The following is a 22077-nucleotide window of genomic DNA, read 5'->3' as shown; positions in this document are numbered from 1 at the left end:
TGTACATGTGTATGTATATGTCTGATACACCACAAAGCCTGAAAAAGCACCATTGATCTATTGCGTACAATTTACCCTCTCTGCCAGCGGACCCCCAGCTGAGCTAACAAGCTCTGCATCTGTATAATCTCTGACCGTTCCTCTCCTCCGCCTGTTCCCTCCTCTCTTTGACATAATGACGATGGAGCGGTGGAAAAAAGGAGGGCTGACTATGTGTAATTCACCCTCAACACGGCTCATTTGGTTGCGTTGCTTCACATTAAGCGACAGATAATTTATCTCTCTCTCCTTCCCTCCCGCCGTTGCTCTTTATCGCTCCCTCTCAATCCTCCGCAGCCCTCTCTCCTGCCACTTAGCATATTTTATTGTGCGATGTGGCGCTCGTGTCCCCCGACGTGGCATTTGCATGCTGTCTTGTCTCAGGGCTTGTTCCGCTCAATTATTCACTCTCATTGGACTAAGTGGCTGCTCTAACAGAAGCAATAATACAGCACGCGAGCTGACAGCTACATACTGTCCCGGGCTTCTCTGAATAGCCCCGCTCACAGCGCTCTCAGCTTACTGTGGGATGCAAGACTTGTTTTACACCTGCAACTGTATTAACCGCACACAAAAACTGCACTGTAAAAAACACTGTCAATCATTTCGGCCATTTCTACATAATTATATGAGGTTTCAAAGTTTCGATTTGATTTGTTTCACTAGTTTAATCAATTATGCTGTTAGGCCTGCACTTTGTGTACTCGTGCCGTACTTTCCAGCATGCATGCCAAAACTAAATTATGCTACATGTACGTGTGTCTAGTTGAATATTTGTATTTATTGGCTCCTTGGTCCGTACAGATCATTTTAATAGGGATATGTCAAGGCTAGTAATATCAGCTTCATGATTAACACTTAACCTTTCAAATCTACTTCATATAGAGGCTAAATCAAGATTAAAAATGATTTCAGGGAAGAAACTAAATTTTGAAGGATAGTTCACCCAAAACTGAATGTTCAGTTATTCCTCATGTAGTTCCAAACCGGAATGCCTTGCTTTCATTTCATTCTGATTCTTTATTTTGGTCATTTAGGCTCAATTAAAGTCAATTAAATCCAGGGTTGTTTTAGATCCCAAGAACAGTCGTTTTACAAAATGTCTTCGCTTATATTCAACAGAAGAAAGTCAGTCATACAGATTTGGAACGATATGTGGGATGACAGATTTGTAATTTTGGGGTAAACTAACCCTTAACATTTTTCAATTCATTTCAGTAGAAATGACAGTGTATGATGTTTGTCCAAAATAAAGCAGCTAAGCTATAAAAAAATAATAATAATAAAATGCAGAAAGACAAATTAAGTCTAAAATGGTTTCCGTCAACATCTGACATGTTACGGTTGACATGTTCCTCATAAATCTGTATAAGCAGCAAATAAAAATCCATCTGATTTGGTAAAAGCATGTGAAACATATGTGGACTTTGCCAGTGACTCGATCATGTTGGGTGTTTGATGTAAACAATCTCCTGAAACATTGTCAGCCGATCCGCCATAAACCTGTGCTACGCTTCTAAATCTGATCATGTATTTTGTCCGCATGAGGAACACCTGCCTCAAATGGCAGGAGATAAAAGAATTACTATGAAGTAAATTCTAAAGGGTCCATATATTGTGTCATACGTTTGTCAATAACTGTTTTTTTTTTCTTGTTCTTATACTATGTATTACTTCCACACTTTATATGTGTTTTACACTGTGGTGAGCCTTCATCTCCTTCCCTCCTTTTCTCCCTCTCTCTCTGTTTCTCCTCTTTGAGCAGAACTCATTAGGATTATACTGGCAGTGATTCCCAGGGAATGTCATCTCTTCCTGCAGCCAGGCCAATCTTCAGTGTTAGCCATGGCCGCCAGGCAATATCCCTGCCCATTTTCTGCCCTACTGCCCGCTGTTTGGAGGGGAATAGGATGGGGACACATATTGGGAGAGAATTCCAAACTTCTAACACCCGTCGCTGTGAAAGAAAACACAGATCAGAAACGGTCAAACACTGCATTTTCTGATGCAGTCTTGGTCAGAGTTTTCAATTGCTTTGGTTAAATTGCTTCGGTTGTGGACTTTAATGGCAAGAAGGTTTATGCTAAAACAATAACACATTATGTTATGCACCCATATTGAATGTTCAAATATTGCAGTTATAAAACAAAAGAACAGTCAATTATACAGCAGATACAGTATGTTAATAATCATTAAATTAAGATTATATCATTAATTTAAATGTAAAAATAAGTGTTATTACAATTGGAAAATACTTGAAGATTTTAAATGAACGTTATTTACATTTACATATTTTTCTTTCTTTCTCTCATTCTTTCACTATTTCCCAATTGAGTCTTAGTCCAAGTAAATTTAGAAAGAATGAGATGGATGAAAAGTTACAAATTCAGAGGAGGGAGATGTTTAAAACCAAACAGTTTTAAAAGGCCTGGGAATGTTGCCGCTGCTATCATTCAGGTCCAGAAGAGACTGCAAAGGTCATTGTGGTAAAAAACTTTGATCTTCCCACTCATATGATTCGAAGCACACAAAAAGACGAATGACTAGCCTTGAGAATGGATGGCAGAGGAGCATTTCTGTAAATACTGCTGTAATGTTTGCTTTATTCAGACCCTGTTACACATCTGCGAAAATACAATAGGCAAAAAAAAATATATATGTTTTCATAGTCACCTCTTTTATAATGGTTAAGTCCTTAAATTTTTTGGTTTCGCAATGAGAAATGTTAACTTTGTTTCTTTCTCTTTCTCTCTCTCTCTCTCCATAAGACATTTTTAAACATAATTTGTAAAATTATGCATTTTACAGATAAACACATCAGGCTAAGTTATATCCAAGGAATAAACTTCGATTGAAAGTGTGTTATTTTCAGACAATGGCCTGTCGCGATCATAAAATCTGAGCTGACGATACATTTTCAAACAAATTTATGCGATTGATACTTGAATTGTATGATTTGTCACTTACAGTGTAAGCATAATAAATTATTTTTATATTTTACTCAGAAACATAAATATGTTAATGCTGTGAAAATGTTCCTTTTAATATAATATAATATAATATAATATAATATAATATAATATAATATAATATAATATAATATAATATAATATAATATAATATAATATAATATAATATATGCAGTCCGATAAAACCTACAAGCCTTCATTTCACAGGGCAAATTGTGACTTAAGTTGAATGCACATTTATTCCATTTAGATTTAAATGACATTGATTACAATTAATAATCACAGCAGGCCAGCTCAAATGCAGCAACATTCACTATTTACTTCCTTTTTTTTTCAAATATCGACTAACACTCAATCCTCCACAAACACTATACGCATCCTTTTCTAAGACACTGTTGCAATCTCTCATCCCAAATGAGAAAATATTCAGATGTGTGGCAGCTGAGGGAAAACTCTGCTACTTATAGACTGAGCTTAAAGCAACACAGCCACATTTGTGTTATTTTAGTAATCTAATATCTGGCCAACATTAATGCCTAAGAGCTAAATCAACACCCAAACCAAACAAAGAGTGCTTCAGTCTAAAGTAACACATTGCCTCATCCCTTTACTCCAACCTTTTCCTTTTTTTTTTTTTTTTTTTTGTTTGTTCTGTGGCAGCATCTGCTGTTCCCCTGGCCACGTCTGGGGCCTGTATTAGTATCATTTTAATGTTAAAAGCAAAAGAAGGGCGGGGGATGAGGCTCAAAAGGGTGGTGGGTGTTTTAGCAGGCTCAAACTGAATAATGTGCGTCAGTAATAAGGTCGAGAGCACAGCCTGTAGCCCTGGGCTTTGACCGTCTCAGTGACCTGATTATGTCAGCCAGTGTCAGCCGCCACGACACTACAAACACAGCGCATCCCATCAACGGCATCGCCATGCCGATACGTCCAGCCAAGCCCTGCAGGCTCCTTCAGTACAGACAAGGCCATACCAGATCGTTAGGTAACGTCTACCGTACACACTTGGCATCTTTTCATATGAGTGACAATTTATCAAACACCGAACAAGTAGGGAATATAATTTATTTTTCATATAGACAAGAACTGTGCATGAATCTCAATTCAGTTGTACATAAAACATAAAAATATTAATCAAAAGGTTATTCCTGAAAACAGTAGTTCTTAATTCAAGAGAAAGAATATTATCGTCTATCATATAGGGTAACACTTTAGAATAAGGTTCCATTAGTTAATGTTAGTTAACTACGTTCGTTAACATGAACTAAGCAAGAACAATCCTTCTACAGCATTTATAAGTCTCAGTTCATGTTAATTTCAACATTTACTAATGCATTATTTAAATCAAAAGTTGTGCTTGTTAACATTAGTTAATGCACTGTGAATTACCATGAACTAACAATGAATAACTGTATTTTCATGAACTAACATTAACGAAGATGAATAAATACAGTAATAAATGTATTATTCATTGTTTGTTCATGTTAATTAATACATTAACTAACATTAACTAATGGAACCTTATTCTAAAGTGTTACCTCATATAGTAATAGAAATCTGTCTTTTGTTAAAAGCTGAGGAAAGTCATTAAAACTTCTATTCAGCAACGGTGTTAAATTGTCACAAAAGCTTTCTATTTTGAATAAATTCTGTTGTTTTTTTTTTTGTTTGTTTTTTCAAACTTTTTAAATCCTCCAAAAAAAAAAAAAAACTGACAATAAATCTAAATATTTGAATGATTTCTGGAGGATTCTGTCTAGTGACTCTGAAGAACGTAGTAATGACTAATGAAGATTCAGCTTTGCAACCACAGGGATTAATTTTATTGTAATTTATTGTTAAAATGAAAAAACAAATTGTGTTTATTTTAGTTGAGGTTAACCAGGGCCCAAATTTTTTTAATTACTTTAATGCATCCTTGCAGAATAAAATTAATTCAACATTTTTTTTTTAAATACCTGACCACAAAATGAACATTATTATATGTTTATTACATTCATATATATATATATATATTGGTTTTAATGCACTTTGACGTCAACAACAAAAGATATGGAGACCATTTTCCCCTCCCTTCTGAGAATAGATAAGCTGATTTATTGGACTTCCTTTAACATATAAAACATCATTAGATATTTGTGATTACATTTACAGCCAAAACTGTTAAAAGTATCCATAAAGCCTTCAATACGAGCGTGTAGGCTGCATAAAGAGGCCCCCAGTGTGCGATTTCTCAAACAATGCTTTCTGTCGTATTACAGAAGAGAAAGTGTCAATGCGAGGATGGGAATGAGACAAGGGTTAAGGTAAATAATGCTGTGTATAGCGTGAAAGGGCACATTGGCTATACAATCTTTCCTTTAATATGGGAGCGGTGCGCACCTGCGATAAGATGATTCATTAGATAGGGCCCTGGTCTGACAAGCCTCATCGTTCAAGCCTCTGGATACTGATGGAACAATTCTGCAGCCGGCCCCGTAAATATGACAAGGTCAGCATTTTATCCCCTGCACTCCCACACTGCTGTCCAATCTAAACACAACGCCCCTCTCGGGCTCGCTCTATCGGGGCTAAAGACGGGGCACGAAGGTCAGTACTGAAGACTGGATTTGGGTTACATTATACTAATAAAGGAAATCGTGTTCTGACCATTTGAGAAGAATGTTTACTTGTCCTTCGACTTGGCAGTCCTGTGATTAATGTTCGGCAGACTTCAGCTTACATGTGCATTTCATATGTGCACATCTTTTAAATGTGCTGCGTGTGTGTGTGTGTGTGTGTGTGTGTGTATGTAGGTACCTGTCCTTGTGCATTGGTGACCAGTTGTCCAGTGACCCCCTGCAGGCTGGAGAGGGCATTACCAAACACCTGTGACCCGGCAATTGAACCCATCGCTGCTGCTGCGGCAACCGCTGCCTGACTGGCCAGAGGGTTGAGCTGAGGAAGTCAACACAAAATTAAAAACTAATGATTCAGCCGATTGATCACAGTAAGTCAGAGGCATTTTTCATAAAAATCTTAAATGAGGTGACAGCTTTAAATGAAACAAGTGCATTTATACCTAATAGAATAAATTATTTTTAAGTTAAACAAGAACTGAAATACAGTGCATCAATCTTTTGAGCACTATGGATTAAAAATAAAGAATAAAGAAGCTTCATGGTTGAACGAAATGGATAAGGATTAACAAATAACCATGGAACACTATTATACTGTATATCATTATATAAATCACTTTTATTTTTAAAGGCATTCATTAATTCATTCATTCAACAAACTGAAATCCACTTTTTTTAAGGAGGAATTAAGGAAATATATAAAGAAAATAACCACAAAAATAAATTAACATGTGATTTCATTGTTTAAAAAAAAAAGTTGTTTTTTTTTTAAAGGGGAAAACATAAAAATCTGCAGCTAAAAAAAATATATAAAAGGAGAAATGTAGTTAATGTGTAAAGCCCCCACCCCCACCATTGTTTTTAATAAAAATATAACTGCTAACATTTATGGCTCCTTTATGCTTAATGAGAGTAAGCTTTTTTCTCTCAATTTTGATAAATACTACCTAGTCAAAGACATGAACAGATCACTAGAGCTAGACAATTAGATATAGATAGATAGATAGATAGATAGATAGATAGATAGATAGACAGACAGACAGACAGACAGACAGACAGACAGAAAGACAGACAGACAGACAGACAGACAGACAGACAGACAGACAGACAGACAGACAGAAAGACAGACAGACAGACAGACAGACAGACAGACAGATAGACAGATAGATAGAGTTTTACTTTCCCTTTTTTGACGTTTTACTCTCATTTTAACCCATTTGGTTGATTTTTTTCTCATTGTAGCAATTGCCATTGTCAAAAACACACATGTCAGCACACACACAAATGCACAGGTGAATAAATCAAGCTAACCTCCTAATAAGCCGAGCGAATGCAGTGCTTATTTGGTTGCAGGGCTGCAGAATACAGGCTTATTAGGTTCTTTAAGTAGATCAAGAGCTCACACAGGACTGCACACAGACTCCCCAATTACTCATCACAATGAGGCAGTAATGGAAACAGCGCTCCGAGCAGACAGAGGAGAGCAGGCGCGGTGACAGCAGACAGAAAGAGTAAAAAAGACAGCATATCCTAATGGCAGTCAACAGCGATACAGACAGCAGGTTATTTCTGAAATCAAATTGCTATTCTTTTTTGACAAGTTCTCAGTTTGCTTTTGCTATGAACCACGAAGCGTATAATCCCAAAAGATGCTGTCAGAACAAGAGTTCACAGGTGTACGGTGACGATATTTTTGATGCCACTGTGCTTTAAAGGGAGAGTTCGCCCTGTAATTAAAATTCTGCCATCATTTATTCACCCTAACCACATTCTGAATCTGTATGAGTTACTTTCTTCTGTATGACATGAACAGAGAAATTCTAAATAATACAGTGGTCGCTGTTTACCAAATTCATTTAGCCAACTTTTTAACCAATTAAGTCTCTTATGCAGAGTACAAAGATTTTGAGAAAGTTTAAAACAACTATTTCTATTAAAATATATTTTAAAGATTTTAACATTTATAAAATGTAGCTCTGTGATGGCAAATCTGAATTACTTTAGGGTCAAATGATCCTTCAGAAATCATTCTAATGTGCTGATTTGGTGCACAAGAAACATTATTATCAATGTTAAAAGTAGGGGTGGGCGGATCGATCTAAATATCGATAGTATCGATGCCAACACTGGTATTGGTATTGGTATCGGATCGATATTTTAATTTAAATATCTCTCATCAACGTTCATTATACTTTGCTCGTGTCATCTACCTCTACAATCCTTAGCAAACGCTGCTTTCACATCCTGGCCCACTTTGCTACTCCTCTCCCTCCTGCTGCTCTGCTGTGATTCGTTGTTGTATTGTCACATGACTCACTGACACAACGCGCCGAGGAGCAGCGAACAGAGTGCACTTTATTTCATTTGCTTTTAAAACCAGAAAAAAAGGGAGATATTTTTTTTAATCTTTTTTTTTTTTAATAATTCGTTCTACAGTGCCTAATAGCTAATAATTTTGTTCACTTCAATACATTAATAAAAAATATTGCCTAAATAACTGATCATTCATTCACATCAGAAATAATGACATAGACCTACTGCACTCCCCTACAAAAGTAAAAAGTATCGTATTGGTATCGGTATCGTCAATACTGACCCTATATGTAGCTATTTGGTATCGGATCAATACCAAATTTTGCAGTATCGCCCACCACTAGTTAAAAGCAGTTGTGCTTTAATTTTTGTAGAAACTATGATAGTTTGTTTTTTCTTTCTTTCTTTTCTCAGATTCTTTAACAAATGGGAAGTTTGAAAGTACAGTATTTATTTGAAATATAAATTATTTGTAATATTACAGCAAAATGTCTTTACCGTCACTTTTTATCAATTTAAAATGTATCCTTACAGAATAAAAGTATTAATATATATATATATATATATATATATATATATGCTATGGACAGACGGACGGACGGACCGATAGCATTGTCAGAGCATTCTTTCCTTTTTATTTTGTGGAAAAGGAAAGTTTGGAATGACACAAGGATGAGTAAATGATGATAGCATCTAAAATTTGGGGTGAACTAAAGAAGTAGAAGAAGGAACTAAGGAAGTAACCGTGTCTAACAAATTTCAGCCCATATTCTCCTCCTGTTTCCTGTCTCTTCTGTCCGCACCCCCCATCTCTCAGCGGGGGCCATTCAGCTTTGTTAAAGTGAGAGCATTCAGCTGCCATTCATCTTTCATCTTATCACACCATCATATATTACCAGGCTCTCTGAAATCAAATGATGAGAAAATACCACGGAGCGATCAATACTTTTTCATTGACAGTAAAGGTTAAGCACATTAAGAATGACACCGCATTTGTCTTATGAAATCATATTTCATGTTGGTGGCCTAAAATTGGCTGAGATTGATACTATGTCCCCTGGACTGAAAGTCACCCTTTTTTATCACTAATCACAGAAATCGCCTCTTTGTGGCCGGCGTTTCTTTGTCCTTCTGCAAAAGTCAAGTGCCAGTTGATAATATCAGCGACCCAAAATGTTAAGGGCAACGATTTTAGCTCCTCAATGCCTCACCATGTGGCTATTGTGAGCGGTAAAAGCTCTCCGAGACTTCAGGACATTTCAGCCTTTCATCTTCAGAATTTGTCAAGAGATTTGCAAATGATTCTCCTGTATGCAGAGGCGGCATGGAGACGCTACTTTAAAACAACCGCAAATTATTTCTCAACACTCCGTCTAATGCACTCATCCTTTTTATTGTCGCGCTTTAGTAAAATTTCAAGTCGCTTGCGATTTCCTACCGAGTAACCCAGTGACACTGTGAATGCTTATTCTGTTAAATAGAAAAGCAGAATAGCTTTGTGATTGCAGGAAAGGTGTCTGGCTGCGTAGGGAGCATCTTATCTCGGACTAACATCTTCAGATAATAAAAACATGTATTTCTGAGAAGGGGGTGAGATGCAGAGAGAAAGCGCACACGAGAGAGAGATGGACAAGGATGGCAATATCAAGCAGGGATTGAATTCATAGATAATCCTCTCACCCTATCTGAGGGCAAACACTCTCTCTTTCTCTCCCCTTCACTTTCTTTCTGACGGAGTAGATGAAATGCGTTCTCCGGGAATGATAAGAAGGCCTGTGAATTACATGAGCTGATACATACAGGATCATCTTCAGTGATCCACTGACATCTGAATCTGCTCTAGTTCATTTCCTAGCTTAACTTGAGAAGAGAATCAAACATAGTCTCAGAGCAATTATCTTAAAGATGAAGTGTGATCGCAGCCGCTAAATTGTAGTCTATTTGGTTTTCAATTGATCACCATTGACTCATATTGGATATTTTTAAGTATTGCAAGCTAATTTCTTAGATTTTAACATTCAGATTTGTCATCATCTATCATACGAATATGTATTTTACATGCTGTACTTGTATGCTGTACAACATTTTTACATTTTGAGGATGTCTGTAAACCTTAAAAAACTCATGCAATCAATGATCTTTATAGTTTATATTTAAATTCGAAATTAAAGTGAAAGTATAAGATTAAGTAAATAAAATGTGCCGGACCGTATGCCATGTTTTTATATGTTTGGCATATATGGAAAAGGCCTTATTGTTCAGTTTTTGTTTACTGTTTCTTTGGAGCGATCAATAATATTTAAGCCCATTATAAAACACTCAGCAGCACAGCGGGGCAGATTAAGAGTCCGTAACTTGGGGGGCAGCAGGAAGGAGACATGGAGAATGTGTGGATTGCAGAGGATTGCAGTGTTTGTCATCTAAACAGGTGATTTTCCGGCAGGCTGCCTCCACTTGGAGCCATGTGGGGAGGCAGGAAACCATGTTACCGCTCCACTATTTGTGTTGATTGTATCTTTGTGTGTGTGAGTCTAAACAGTCGGCATCCTTTTTTACAGAAAAGCACCTTTTAGAGTAAATGTGACAAAACGCCTGTTCTTTCTCTGTCTCTTTTTCTCCTCTCAGGTTAAAGTTGAAGGGTTCTGATAGAGATGACTTGATCTAATAAGTTTCTAATGTTTTTGTCTCTTATGCTCACAAATGCTGCACATTACAACAATTGAAATAACTTTTTATTATGTTAAATTATTTAATAAATTATTTTATTATTATTATTCATTATTTAAATCTATTTTAAAATACAATTTATTCCTGTGATGGCAAAGTTGAATTTTCAGCAGCCATTAATCAAGTCCTCAGTGAAGAAAGAAAGAAAGAAAGAAAGAAAGAAAGAAAGAAAGAAAGAGATCCTTCTTACACGTTTCGCCTCATGGCAAAGTGAGTAAATTTTAAACTCTATTAAGTTCTCCGAGGCCTGCAATGGCCGTTTGACCAGCGGGGTCAGATGGAGCAACAACCCATGTAATCTCCTGAACAAGGGAAAAAACAGCTTGCCGTTACCATGGCAGGGGACTTCTGGACATCAAAGTGAGCACTCCAAAAGCTAGAGTTCATTTTCTGCCTGTTCTGTTCAGACTAGAAATGTAGACTTAATCGCTTTCTCTGCTAAAACACCACCATCAAAGATGTAAAAAAAAAAGATTTTAAAAAACATGATGGATGTGGGAAACCAACTTCAGAAAAAATCCATAAAATAAAGTTCATATTATATTTGTATTGTAATTTGGCTAATCAGTAATTTATTGGCTAATTGTCACGTCACATTTAAACAAAAATGAAAAACCTTTAACTCGTTTTCACTGAATATTCATGTAAAAATCTAAATAGATTTTTATTTTTTTTAAGTTTAAATAATAAAAATCTATTTAGATTTTTACATTAATATTCATTGAAAACGAGTGTTAAAGGTTTTTCATTTTTGTTTAAATGTGACGTGACAATTAGGCAATAAATTCTTTCTTAAAATCACAAAATTTTGTTAGATTTATCTATTAAAGAAAACAAATGCTTAACATTGCTAATTAGTTTATAAAAATAATTTGTTTCAAGAAACATTATCTGAACATGCTATTATTTTTTCATGCTATGAAAGTCTTCAGTCAGACAAGGACTGTGATTAAACATCTATAAAGCCAAAATGAAATGTTTTTGCAGGGGGGGACTTTTAATTCAATATATATTATTAAACTTTTTTTTCTTCAATGTGCAGCTTTTCTTTATCAGTTAAATAGGACAATAGACAACACATTCAGTGTCTGGACAGATCTGACAAGGACTGCTATTAAACATCTGAAAAGCTGAAAGAAAATTGTTTTTGCATCATAGCAGTTCCTAAGACAATCACACCTCTGTTTCATCCTTTTTTTTTCTTTTCCCTCTTGCTCTCTCTGTCTCTCTGTTTTCGCATTATAGAGAGTGGACATAATCAGAAGTGACACATCTGAGCATGCTCACAGTCTCCCCAGCATCACTTCCAGACCTTATGCTACCTCCTTCAAAAAACCCTGTCTCTTTCTCCCACGTTCCCCAGCCTGGAGCCTCCCCTCTGCCCGGGTACATCAAAACACCATTAGACTGTCCCAAACACCTCAGCTCCCCTGTTGGACCCCTGGAGCACATCACCTGCCGTATCCTCTGGACTCCTCACACTAAAAACGCTACTTACAGAGACCCATTTCACCTTCCCATTGACAAATAAATAAATAGCTGAGAGAAAAACAGAAATATACCGACTCGAGGGAAGAATAGGTGAGAGAGTAAAAAGCTAGAGGAAGAAAAACAGGAATAAAAAAGACATGCAATGCTGTAAAGTTGAAGAAGCTAAGCTGGAAGTCTTGGGTCAGTTCTCCCATGATGCACTGCGATGAAAACTGTGTGGCAGCGTAAAGGGACTCATCTTCACACACGCACACGAGGGCTGTTTAAAATGCTACACTTCATCAGATAAAAAGCACAACTGTTGGGAAAAGAGGGGGCAAAAGGGGTCACATTTAACAGGCCAGAATGCAAATGACAGAGGAACAAGGAAGGAAATGAATGACAAATGTACCTATAAAGATGTGATGAACTACCCAGTGCTGACAATCAATCATGTGACTCATTAACTCCAGGCATAATTAACTGCTTTTGGTGTCATTATACAAAATCCTGCTTCAATAACTATAGCCCTTAAAATCCATACAAGAATTTTAAGCCATCAGTCATCCTTGCTCTATTTTTGCTGCAAAGAGGCAGTCCTGGGTAACCTCCAGTAAGGTTTAAATAAATGTATATTTTATTTATATATTTACAAATTCCATCTTTCATCATTTTTCCAATTGAAAAATCACCCTTAAATGTTTTTTGGCCGCATTTCCATGTGATTGATTAATGAAAATGTTTGCTGCAAAACTAAAGTTCCAAGCAAAACTGCTGACTGCAGTGTAACACATATAAAACTAGTATTTCCGTAAGAAAAAAACAAACAAACAAAAGATCTAAACTGTGAGACTCGGACTCGCTACTATTTTAAAACAAATTGTTTGAGAGACCATCAGTTTTGTGGAAAGTTGACATTATATTTCTGATCCCCACCTGAGACCAGGTCTCCATCAGATTTTAATCTCCCCTGTAATTTCCTGTGATAAAAAAATGATAAAATTAATAAAAACATCAAATGCAAAATGATAAATGGCTGTTTGTCTTTAAATGACTGAAAGCAAACTATTGCACAGCTTAATCTAAGTGAAAAACTACAGAACAGGAAACTTCAACTATTTTAATTCATCATGTCAAATTCTCCTCTCCGGCATTTAAACAGAATGCCATCTCTTTTCACTTGCTGTTGTCTGACATACAGATCCAGCATTTGAATGACTTTAATATTGGCTTAATCAATGGCTGGTGATCTTTTGATGGCCTCTATTCAATAAAGCCCAGCGTCAGCTGTGTGTGAGTTTCATAACTAGAATAATGGTAAATGATTACTCCTCCGCATGGCGTCTCAGAGTGAGCCGAGCTAATGAAGAGAAATGGTTGGGTTTGGAGCTGGGGCTGCCAGCTGCCATTTGAGAACTCGGAGCACTGAGATTAATGGTGACTGAGCAGGGCTCTGTGGCTATGATGTGGTCAGAGGTCCGATCGATAATACACAAACACAAACCTGGCCCACGTATCCATTTATACGCACACACACATGCAAATACACTAAACTAAGCTTTAACACACACACACTCATCCCTAAGTGGAGTGATGAATTGACAACATTTGAACACAACACTGACCAGATTTTTCCCTGTGTTTTTTCTGGGCAGTTTACAGGGTTCAGAACAAACTTAACAAGTGATGAATCCTATTATGAATGTGTTTTCCCTAACCACACAATTATCCCGTGTTAACATGCATCATGTATTACTTTTATGATATTTGTGAAGGAGAGGGTGATGCAGGCATAAATATTATAGCAAGGAAGAGTTGTAGAAGGATTTGTCTAAGAAAAAAAACTTATCAGAATAGGGCCCAGGACAGAACCTTGAAGATCACCCCTATTATTTAGTAAAAGAGAGAGAAAGAGAGATGAAGCGACAGAAAAACAGTTAATTCCCTCAATAACATTTCATTTAGATGCCAACTTGCTGATATTACCATGAATATTTATTTATTTTAATTTTTTTACTCATAGAATTATGTACAGCCTCTATCAACTAGGATGGGAAATATGAGCATATCCAAAACTGTAAAATAAACATTAAAAATGGGTAATAATGGTTTTATAATAAAACTATATTATAAATTCTTTAAATTAAATCAAGTTTTTTTTTTTCCCTGTGGTAAAAAAGAAGTCAATATTATTATTATTTATTCTTATAATCATAATGGATTTTTAACCAGTTAACCAGTTACTCTAAATATGCAGAATATATTAAGTTACTTATTGTAAATATCAAATTGTCATATCCAAATATCTACAGTTGGAAGTCTTTTATTTCTTATTTGTGCTGCCTTTTCTTTTCTTTCTTTTTTTCTTTTCTGAAAATAATCCCTCATTTTAGGTAAATAAAAAGTTGCTTTGCTTTCAGCACCCAGATTTTCCTCACTGGCTGCATCACATGCTTTATAATTATTCATACCAAACGCTGTGCTGCTGTTGATGGGCAATAGTCTTATTTTCTGCTTCAGTCACCAGTGCACATTTGTATTTTCATATAGTGGGAGTTTCGTTATGTAAGGCAATTTTCTGCCTTCTTAAGAAGGGCTGTCTGTTGGGCTGCATTAATGAGTGAGTGAGAGAGTGAGAGAGAGGGGGAGAAGGAAGAAGAAGAAGAAATAGAAGAGATCGAAGAGAGACCATACAGAGCATGGATAAAACAAGAGAGGAAAGGAAAAATTAAAACAGAACAGAGGTTAAATATTTATTTGCCATTAAAATAAACTTCTGCTCCATAGGAAGGACTGTGTTAAGATCTAACAAAACACAATAAAAGAATCCTATGTTAAATAATCCTACAACCTAATTACACATTCTTTAGGCAGCCCGTTGCACAGAAAAATGTTACACACATTATTAATGTCAACATGAAACACTGCATAGTTTTATTATGCACTCTAGTAACTCTAACAAGTGAAATGCAATATATATATATAATTTTTTTTTATCCAATCAGAACTGATTGTATTGTGAAAAGTGCTCTCTGTTGACAAGTGGTTGGATGGGTGTTGCTGAAAAATTTTGGATTTTTGGGGTGTTGCTTTAAAAAGCAGTTGAAAAATTACAGAAAAACTTTCTTTTAGATAACCTTTAAGTCTTTATGCTGTTTTATTATAATAAAGGGGTTGTCCCTAAGAGAGACAAAAAACATATTTTTAGGGGGGCATTAGGAAAGACAAAACTGGCATGTGTGTGTATAAGTGTCTGTACATGAGCATATGTGCGCTGGAAGGGCACCTGACCTTGGCAGGGATGGGGTTTCAGGAGCAAGCTATAATGATGGCTGATTGCTGGGGAATGGCGGAGAATGGACAAAGATAGAGGGAGGTAGATGAGAGGAAAGGAGAAGAGAAGAGAGGAGCAGAGAATAGAAAGGACGAGGCATAATTGCAGCACTCGTGGGTCTGAGGCTCCCGTGGCACACATCAGTACATCAGGAGGGGTGTGTCTTAGAGCAATGGGCAAGTGGGAGAGAAAGCGGGGGTAAAAGATGGACAAGTAAGGGTGCAGTACAGTCTAGAGAGGTTGAGAAAAAGTATGAACGAGTGAGAGAGACAGAAAAGGGGTCAGGGGAGAGGGAAAGGGGAGAGCGATGAAAGTTAGGAATGCAAGAGCAAAACGGAGAGAGCTAGAGGAGACAGGGGTGAGTCGTCCATACGCTGAGCCAGTAAATTGCCGTTGGCTGAATACCAGGCAATAGCCTGTAATTACTGCTGTAAGACTCTGGGTCGGGGGTCCGGGCAGACCCTTACTGCCACTCTGACTGAGAGAAAGAAGAGAGACAGCTAAGCCCGAGGTGGCCCGAGGTCCATGTACAGTACCTAGAGAAAACAGTCCGTTACTGCTGTCTCAATGGTAGTTATTGAGGTGACGCAGATTCAGAATCACATGGATGTACAAAATTTGAATTTATGCATTTTCTTATGTGAATGGGCTTAGCTTATTTTTGAGTGAACTATGGCTTTAAATTACTTTAAAAAAGTTTTATTTTTATTTTTTTTAATTAAGAAAATCTGAAAATTGCCAGTAATGAATATGTTTTCGTCATCAGAATGGCGTAGCTTTGTACCTTGACCCTTTAGCTAAGACCGTACAGACAAACACCCAGACAGGAGATCTCTTTGTACCCTTATTGTTTCTCCTGTCTCTCTCTCTCTCTGTGTCTTCCTGTCTGCCCTGGAACCATGGAGGCAGACACAATGGCAAGGTCAAGGTCTGTTAGTGAACGAACCATGAATAGTAGTTTTACTTGCTGTGAAATTGGCTGCATTAAACTGATCCAAAAAGTGACAGTAAATACATTTATGTATTTACAAAAATCTACTCTAAATAAATTATGTTCCTTTGAAAATTTACATTCATCAATGAATTCTGAAAAAAAAAATGTATCAAAGTTTCCACAAAAGGCAGTTCAACCATTTGCCACAAAATCATCAAAACATGAGTTGATATACTGTATATGTGCCTATATCAGTACGCCCTGGCTGTGTGTGTGTGTGTGTGTGTGTGGATGGTCTGCCCTGCTCTCCTCTCTCTCTTTCTCTGTGCACAGATCAGTGTGTGCGTGTGGCTCAGGGCTGATGTAAGCCAGTGGAGTGGCAAATTACAGCAGACCTACAGCTGTAGGCTGACATTATGATTAATTTGATCAGTAATTTCTCCTGTTTTTCATTTTAATCGCTGTGACCATTCTGCTGTGGCAGGTCTCTCAGATCTAATTAAGATCAATTCCAGTGTAACCGGCTTGCCCACCGAGCTGCCCCCTCCTCCTCAAATCCCCGAGTCCCCTCAGCGTGGAGAAACCCTGTCGCTCCAATCAATCAGCACCTGCAAATCCAGCCACCCCGCTAATCAGCCAATTAACACACTTAGGCAAATTTCATAATCTCCACCGTCTGGCTGTCGTCACAACAGCCTGTCTCTACCTCCCCTGCTTCTTTTTTTTTTTATGCTGCCTCTCAAAAACAGAGTTTGCTGTGAGGCAAAATAAATCACAGTTTTTAAAAAAAACAGAAAGGAAGTTTTTCAATTTTGGGATTAAATTATTGTGATAGTAATATTTTAATAACAGTGTTGTGAGAGCTAAACAGAAATAGGAACGGCACTAACACAGAAGAAGATATTTTGAAATAAAATAAAATCACCTGGGTCTGAAAACCATAGAGACATTATTCAAAACATAATATTTTGTGTTCCACAGAGAAAAGAAAGTTATACATGGTCAGAATAACATAGGGGCATTGTTTTTTTGTTTTGTTTTTTTTGTTTGTTTTTTTTTTTAGGTAGGCTGACGATTCAATTCAATTCATTTTCCTGCTCATTCATTTTCCAAATCAATTCATTTTCCTGCTTAAAATTGTTTAAAGAGTACTTTTTTGAAGAAATAGTAGATTAGTTAATAGATTGAAGTAGTTAATAGATAGTATTTTGTAGTAAATCAGTTTGATTCAATAAAAAGTTGATGAACAGTTTATTCCTAGTTTGTTATTTATTTTATTTATTATATGTTACAGTTAGTGCTGTCAAACACGTCCAAAATAAAACTTTTTTTTTACATAATATGTGTACTATGTTTATTTATAATGTCTTTATTAACACACAGACATACATGTATGTATTTAAGAAAAATATGTTAATATATTAAATATATTTATCTGTAATATAAATAATATAAATACAATTATATACATGCAAAAGCATGTAAATAGTTTCTAAATATATATACTGTATGTATGTGTATTTTTAAATACATAATAAATATACACAGTACACACATAGTATGCAAACAAAACTTTCATTTTGGATACCATCAATCACAATTAATCGTTTGACAGCACTTGTTACAATAGATTTATAAGTTTAAATGATGCTACCACATTCATCCAAATACAGGCTTAGTAGCTGTTGCTAATTCATGCTACTTTTGTTAGACTGTAGTTAGATTAAAATAATGAAACAAGCATGAATCTCCACTGAAATCAGTGTAAAAACAATACTGGCTACAGAAAAATGTTACTGGAAAATCATAAAATTTAACTGTCTAAATGTACTAAGTTCAGGGTCAGAGACTTACAAAAAAAAAATAAAAAACACCTGTCTGAACTTTTGACCAATAAAAAAAAAAGACAAGACAAGAAAAATGAGAGAGAGACAGAGGGAGAAAGAGTCCAGGCAGTGAGCACTTAGCTTCGTACACTGGACACACTGACTGTGGTATTATCAGAGTGGGATGCTAACACGCTGTCATGTTGTCAGTTCAGCAACAGAAGGCCTCTATTGGGGCCTTTAGGTGTCTTCAAATAATAGGAGACCTGTCTGCCCTACCTTACTAAAATGATTACACCCAAAGAGAGGAATGGGAGGCAAGGGAACTGAGAGGGCGGGGAGGTACCTGTGTGACCAGAAGGGATAATTATGACAGATCCTGGAAATACACATTCCCAAAATTCTCTAGGTGTTCGCAATATCTAACTGTGGTTGTCCCTAACGGCTAGTAACAGCACTCTGGTGGCGTATGCTATAACTTTCAAGCAGACATAAACATAAGCCCAATTACAACTTAAGCCCCACAGGAAAGTCGGCCTGCAAACCCTGCCACACACACACACACAGCAACATTGGTTAAGTGTTAATGTGGACCCCCATGAAGCGGGAACTTCAAACCCCTCCTGACACACAATCATACATGCACACTTATCGCTCTCTTTTTCTCACTCTCACACAGTGAAGGGCAAGGTAATCATGCCGTCGTCTTTCGTCTCATGCCACTCTCTCTTTGGATTAACAAGATAATCACAAATAACTCTTAGTATTAAAATCTAATCATGGACCACTGGGATAAAATCAAAAATTACAGCTCAAAAACCTATACATAGAAGCTCTTTCAACACACCCTAGGTGAAGAGTATTCCTCGAGACTTTGTCCTGGGTCCTCAAGCAGTTTCGCCTTGGTAAAAACCTTGGTAAGTGAAAGTCCTAATATTTAAAAACCAGTAGAGAAGTTTAAATAACACACCCCTAAGTGAAGGGTGTTCCTCAAGGCTCTGTCCTGGTTCCAAATGCAGTTTTTGCCTTGGTTTAAAGTAGTATTTCAACTTTAGAAAGATGCTCCTTAGATTGTCACAATACTATCAAAGATCTTTTTTCTGACTTTGAAAATTATTTAAGGTAATTTAAATTCATTTAACTGACTTTGTGAGCTGTGTATCAATATTCATTTATTTTTTTAAAAGCCATGTAAAAAGCAGAATAATGTATAAGCATTTTAAGAATTATAAGCAATTTTTAACCACTATTTTTTTGCAATACTGATGAGCTGACTCTACATTATCCCTTACAACAGACACAATTACAAAACACCTACATGACCTTCATCTATCACTATACATGTATATTACATTTATATTTATATATAGACCTGAAGATGCATCTAGTCAGAGAGTTGCAACATCATGCATTAAAGCCAAGCTTTTGCAGGGCCCACTGCCACTCCCTTCCATTTACTCTATTCTGAATCATGTTTTAGAAAGGCTTGATGATAACTTGACAGATCAAATCAGGTGTGCTTCAACTGCAAATGGAGAAATATATGGCTGGCCTTTCGTAAAGAATCCCTCGGAAACCACTAGTTCTGGGCTCTGGAGACCATTAAGTGTGGGGGCCCATAGGATCCAGCTGGTGAGTATACAGGCTGGGCAGAGGGACAGAAGGTGAAATAAATGACTAAACTGATGGCAGCCATAAAAAGGGGGAAGGGGAAGTGGTGTTGTGGTACAGCACAGAGCAATAAGGGCTGTGACGCTGATGAATGCAGGGAAGGATGGAGAGGCGACCCTGGCCTCTCTCAAACCGAAATGAAACCACTGGGACATGTAGGGAAGAGGGCATGTTATTAGTGACCGACTCAGACAGCCAGATGAGAAGAGGAAGAGGAAGAACAGATGGATAGACAGACACACTAAAAGAGTGAGATATGAAAATATCACTTATATTTGTTACTTAAAACACACACAAGCTGTGTGAAAATTGGAAGGGGTCAAGACCATAACTAATGATGCAGTATTTTTTGCAGATTATTTTCAATAAATGCTAATTCTGAGGAAGTTTTGAGAACTGAAAGTTAAATTTTCATTGTCAAAAAAGCTTTTTTATTAATGAAAATGTCGGATCAAGGCAAATTTTATATGACATGGCCCCTTTAAAACTCATTAGCTATCTGAAGCAACAGCAATTCATGTTTGCCATCTGTGGGGTTTGTTTCAATTTTATAAGCCTGCATGACAATAACAGATAACGAAATAAAATATCAACAAACTCATCTTATCCAGCTAGCACTGGCATATGGTTCTTTGGACTTCCCAATGCAAGATGTCATTTGAAAAAGATAAAATATTTTGAAAACTAATCTGGTTCAGTCGGCTGCATATACATTTTCACAACATGTCAATAAGTGATTATCATAAAATTGTTTCAAATGAAGTTACACCAAAAGCATCATTACTCGTAATTCAATATTCCGCAGCTCTTCATTTCCAATAATAGTCTATTGCTGTCGCTAGCAAGATGGCTGGTATAAACTCTTAACAATAAACTTTCAATTTTCATTCTTTTTTCAGGGACAAGCTTGGCAAACGGGCACCTCCTCCAGAAACAATATTTGTAATATCCTAGATTTCCCCAGACAGATTCAATCATTCAATTGAATTACTGCCCCATTCTCTAACATTCATCCTAGACCTCGTCTCACTCCAGAGCTCCATTCTTCCAGACATGTTGTGAATAATGTAGAAGAATGAGTTCTTTAAGTGAGGCGACATCATATTTAGGGGTCATTACATTGAGTTGATCGGTCTCAACTGCCCCCATGCCAAGCAGCACTCTGGAGCTGCTCCCCATCACGAGTCAACTTATATTACAGCTTTAAATAACTTCACTTTTAGTGTGTAAACAAGAGGTGAACTGGGTGAGGAGCAATACAAGAAAGGTTGCTGGCTACGGCTGTCTGGAAATATGAGGAATTTATTTTGATATCACATTAAAGGTTTTGTTCTTTTTCCTTTTTTTTTTGCAGATCAAAACAACCTAAAATATGAATGCAGAAAAAAAGCAGTTATTATTTTAAATGGGAAGTGTTGATTGAATTTCTCCCATCACTTTAATTGTGTAAAATAAAATAAAATAATGCAGAACAATGTAGTTCTTTTTTTTATTATTTATCATTTTATGTGAATTTGTCCCATTACTTTAATGATTTAAAATAAAAAATAAAAATGCTGAATGCAAAATAACATAAATGCAGGAAAGTGTGGTTATTATATTAAAGGGGAAGTGTTTAGTAAATTCACCCAGTTACAAAATAAAATAAAATGAAATAAAATAAAATAAAATAAAATAAAATAATTTAATATTACCTGTAGTGGCAGAGGAGGTGTTACAGGTGATGGCAAGCTGTGAGCTGGTGATTGGTTTTGCCTATGAGGGGGCGGAGACTGAGGAGGCTGGGCTGAACTATGATTGGAGGAGGTACAGATGGAGGCAGAGCCTGGAGAAGGTCCAGAGACTTGTGACTGGATCGGAGGAGTGAGCTGATGATGGCTAGGTGGCTGGAGATGCGTTGGACCACAGAGCTGTTGGTGCTGTTCACGTTCACGTTCACGTTCGCGTTCGCGTTCTCGTTGTTGGTCTCTTTCACGCTGCTCTCGTTCTCGTTGCTGCTGTTGTTGCTGCTGCTGCTGCTGTTGATGATGATGATGCTGTTGCTGGTGATGCTGAAGCTGTTGGAGCTGTTGAAGATGCTGGAGCTGAGAGTTTAGGGATGAGGTAGCTGTGATGAGAAAAAAAAAGAGGAAGATGTTATTTCTTGCATGATCTTTGCAAGTATTTATAAAACAAC

At 36.7% G+C, this 22077-nt stretch overlaps 1 protein-coding gene across 1 annotated transcript in view; it reads right to left on the bottom strand.

Moving 5' to 3' along the window:
- pou6f2 (POU class 6 homeobox 2) overlaps positions 1 to 22077 on the bottom strand; it is a 93180-nt gene that overhangs the window by 20999 nt on the left and 50104 nt on the right. Inside the window, exons 4-5 of the mRNA XM_052596695.1 lie at positions 21596 to 22008; positions 5808 to 5945 (exon numbers count right to left, since the gene is read on the bottom strand). Of these exons, the coding sequence (XP_052452655.1) occupies positions 5808 to 5945; positions 21596 to 22008 (551 nt within the window). The remainder of the gene's footprint in view (positions 1 to 5807; positions 5946 to 21595; positions 22009 to 22077) is intronic.

This window comes from Carassius gibelio, chromosome B24, assembly GCF_023724105.1.
Source record: "Carassius gibelio isolate Cgi1373 ecotype wild population from Czech Republic chromosome B24, carGib1.2-hapl.c, whole genome shotgun sequence".
Taxonomy (NCBI): Eukaryota; Metazoa; Chordata; class Actinopteri; order Cypriniformes; family Cyprinidae; genus Carassius; species Carassius gibelio.
The sequence above is the reverse complement of the archived record's forward strand: the minus strand, read 5'-3'. Positions and strand labels throughout refer to the sequence as shown.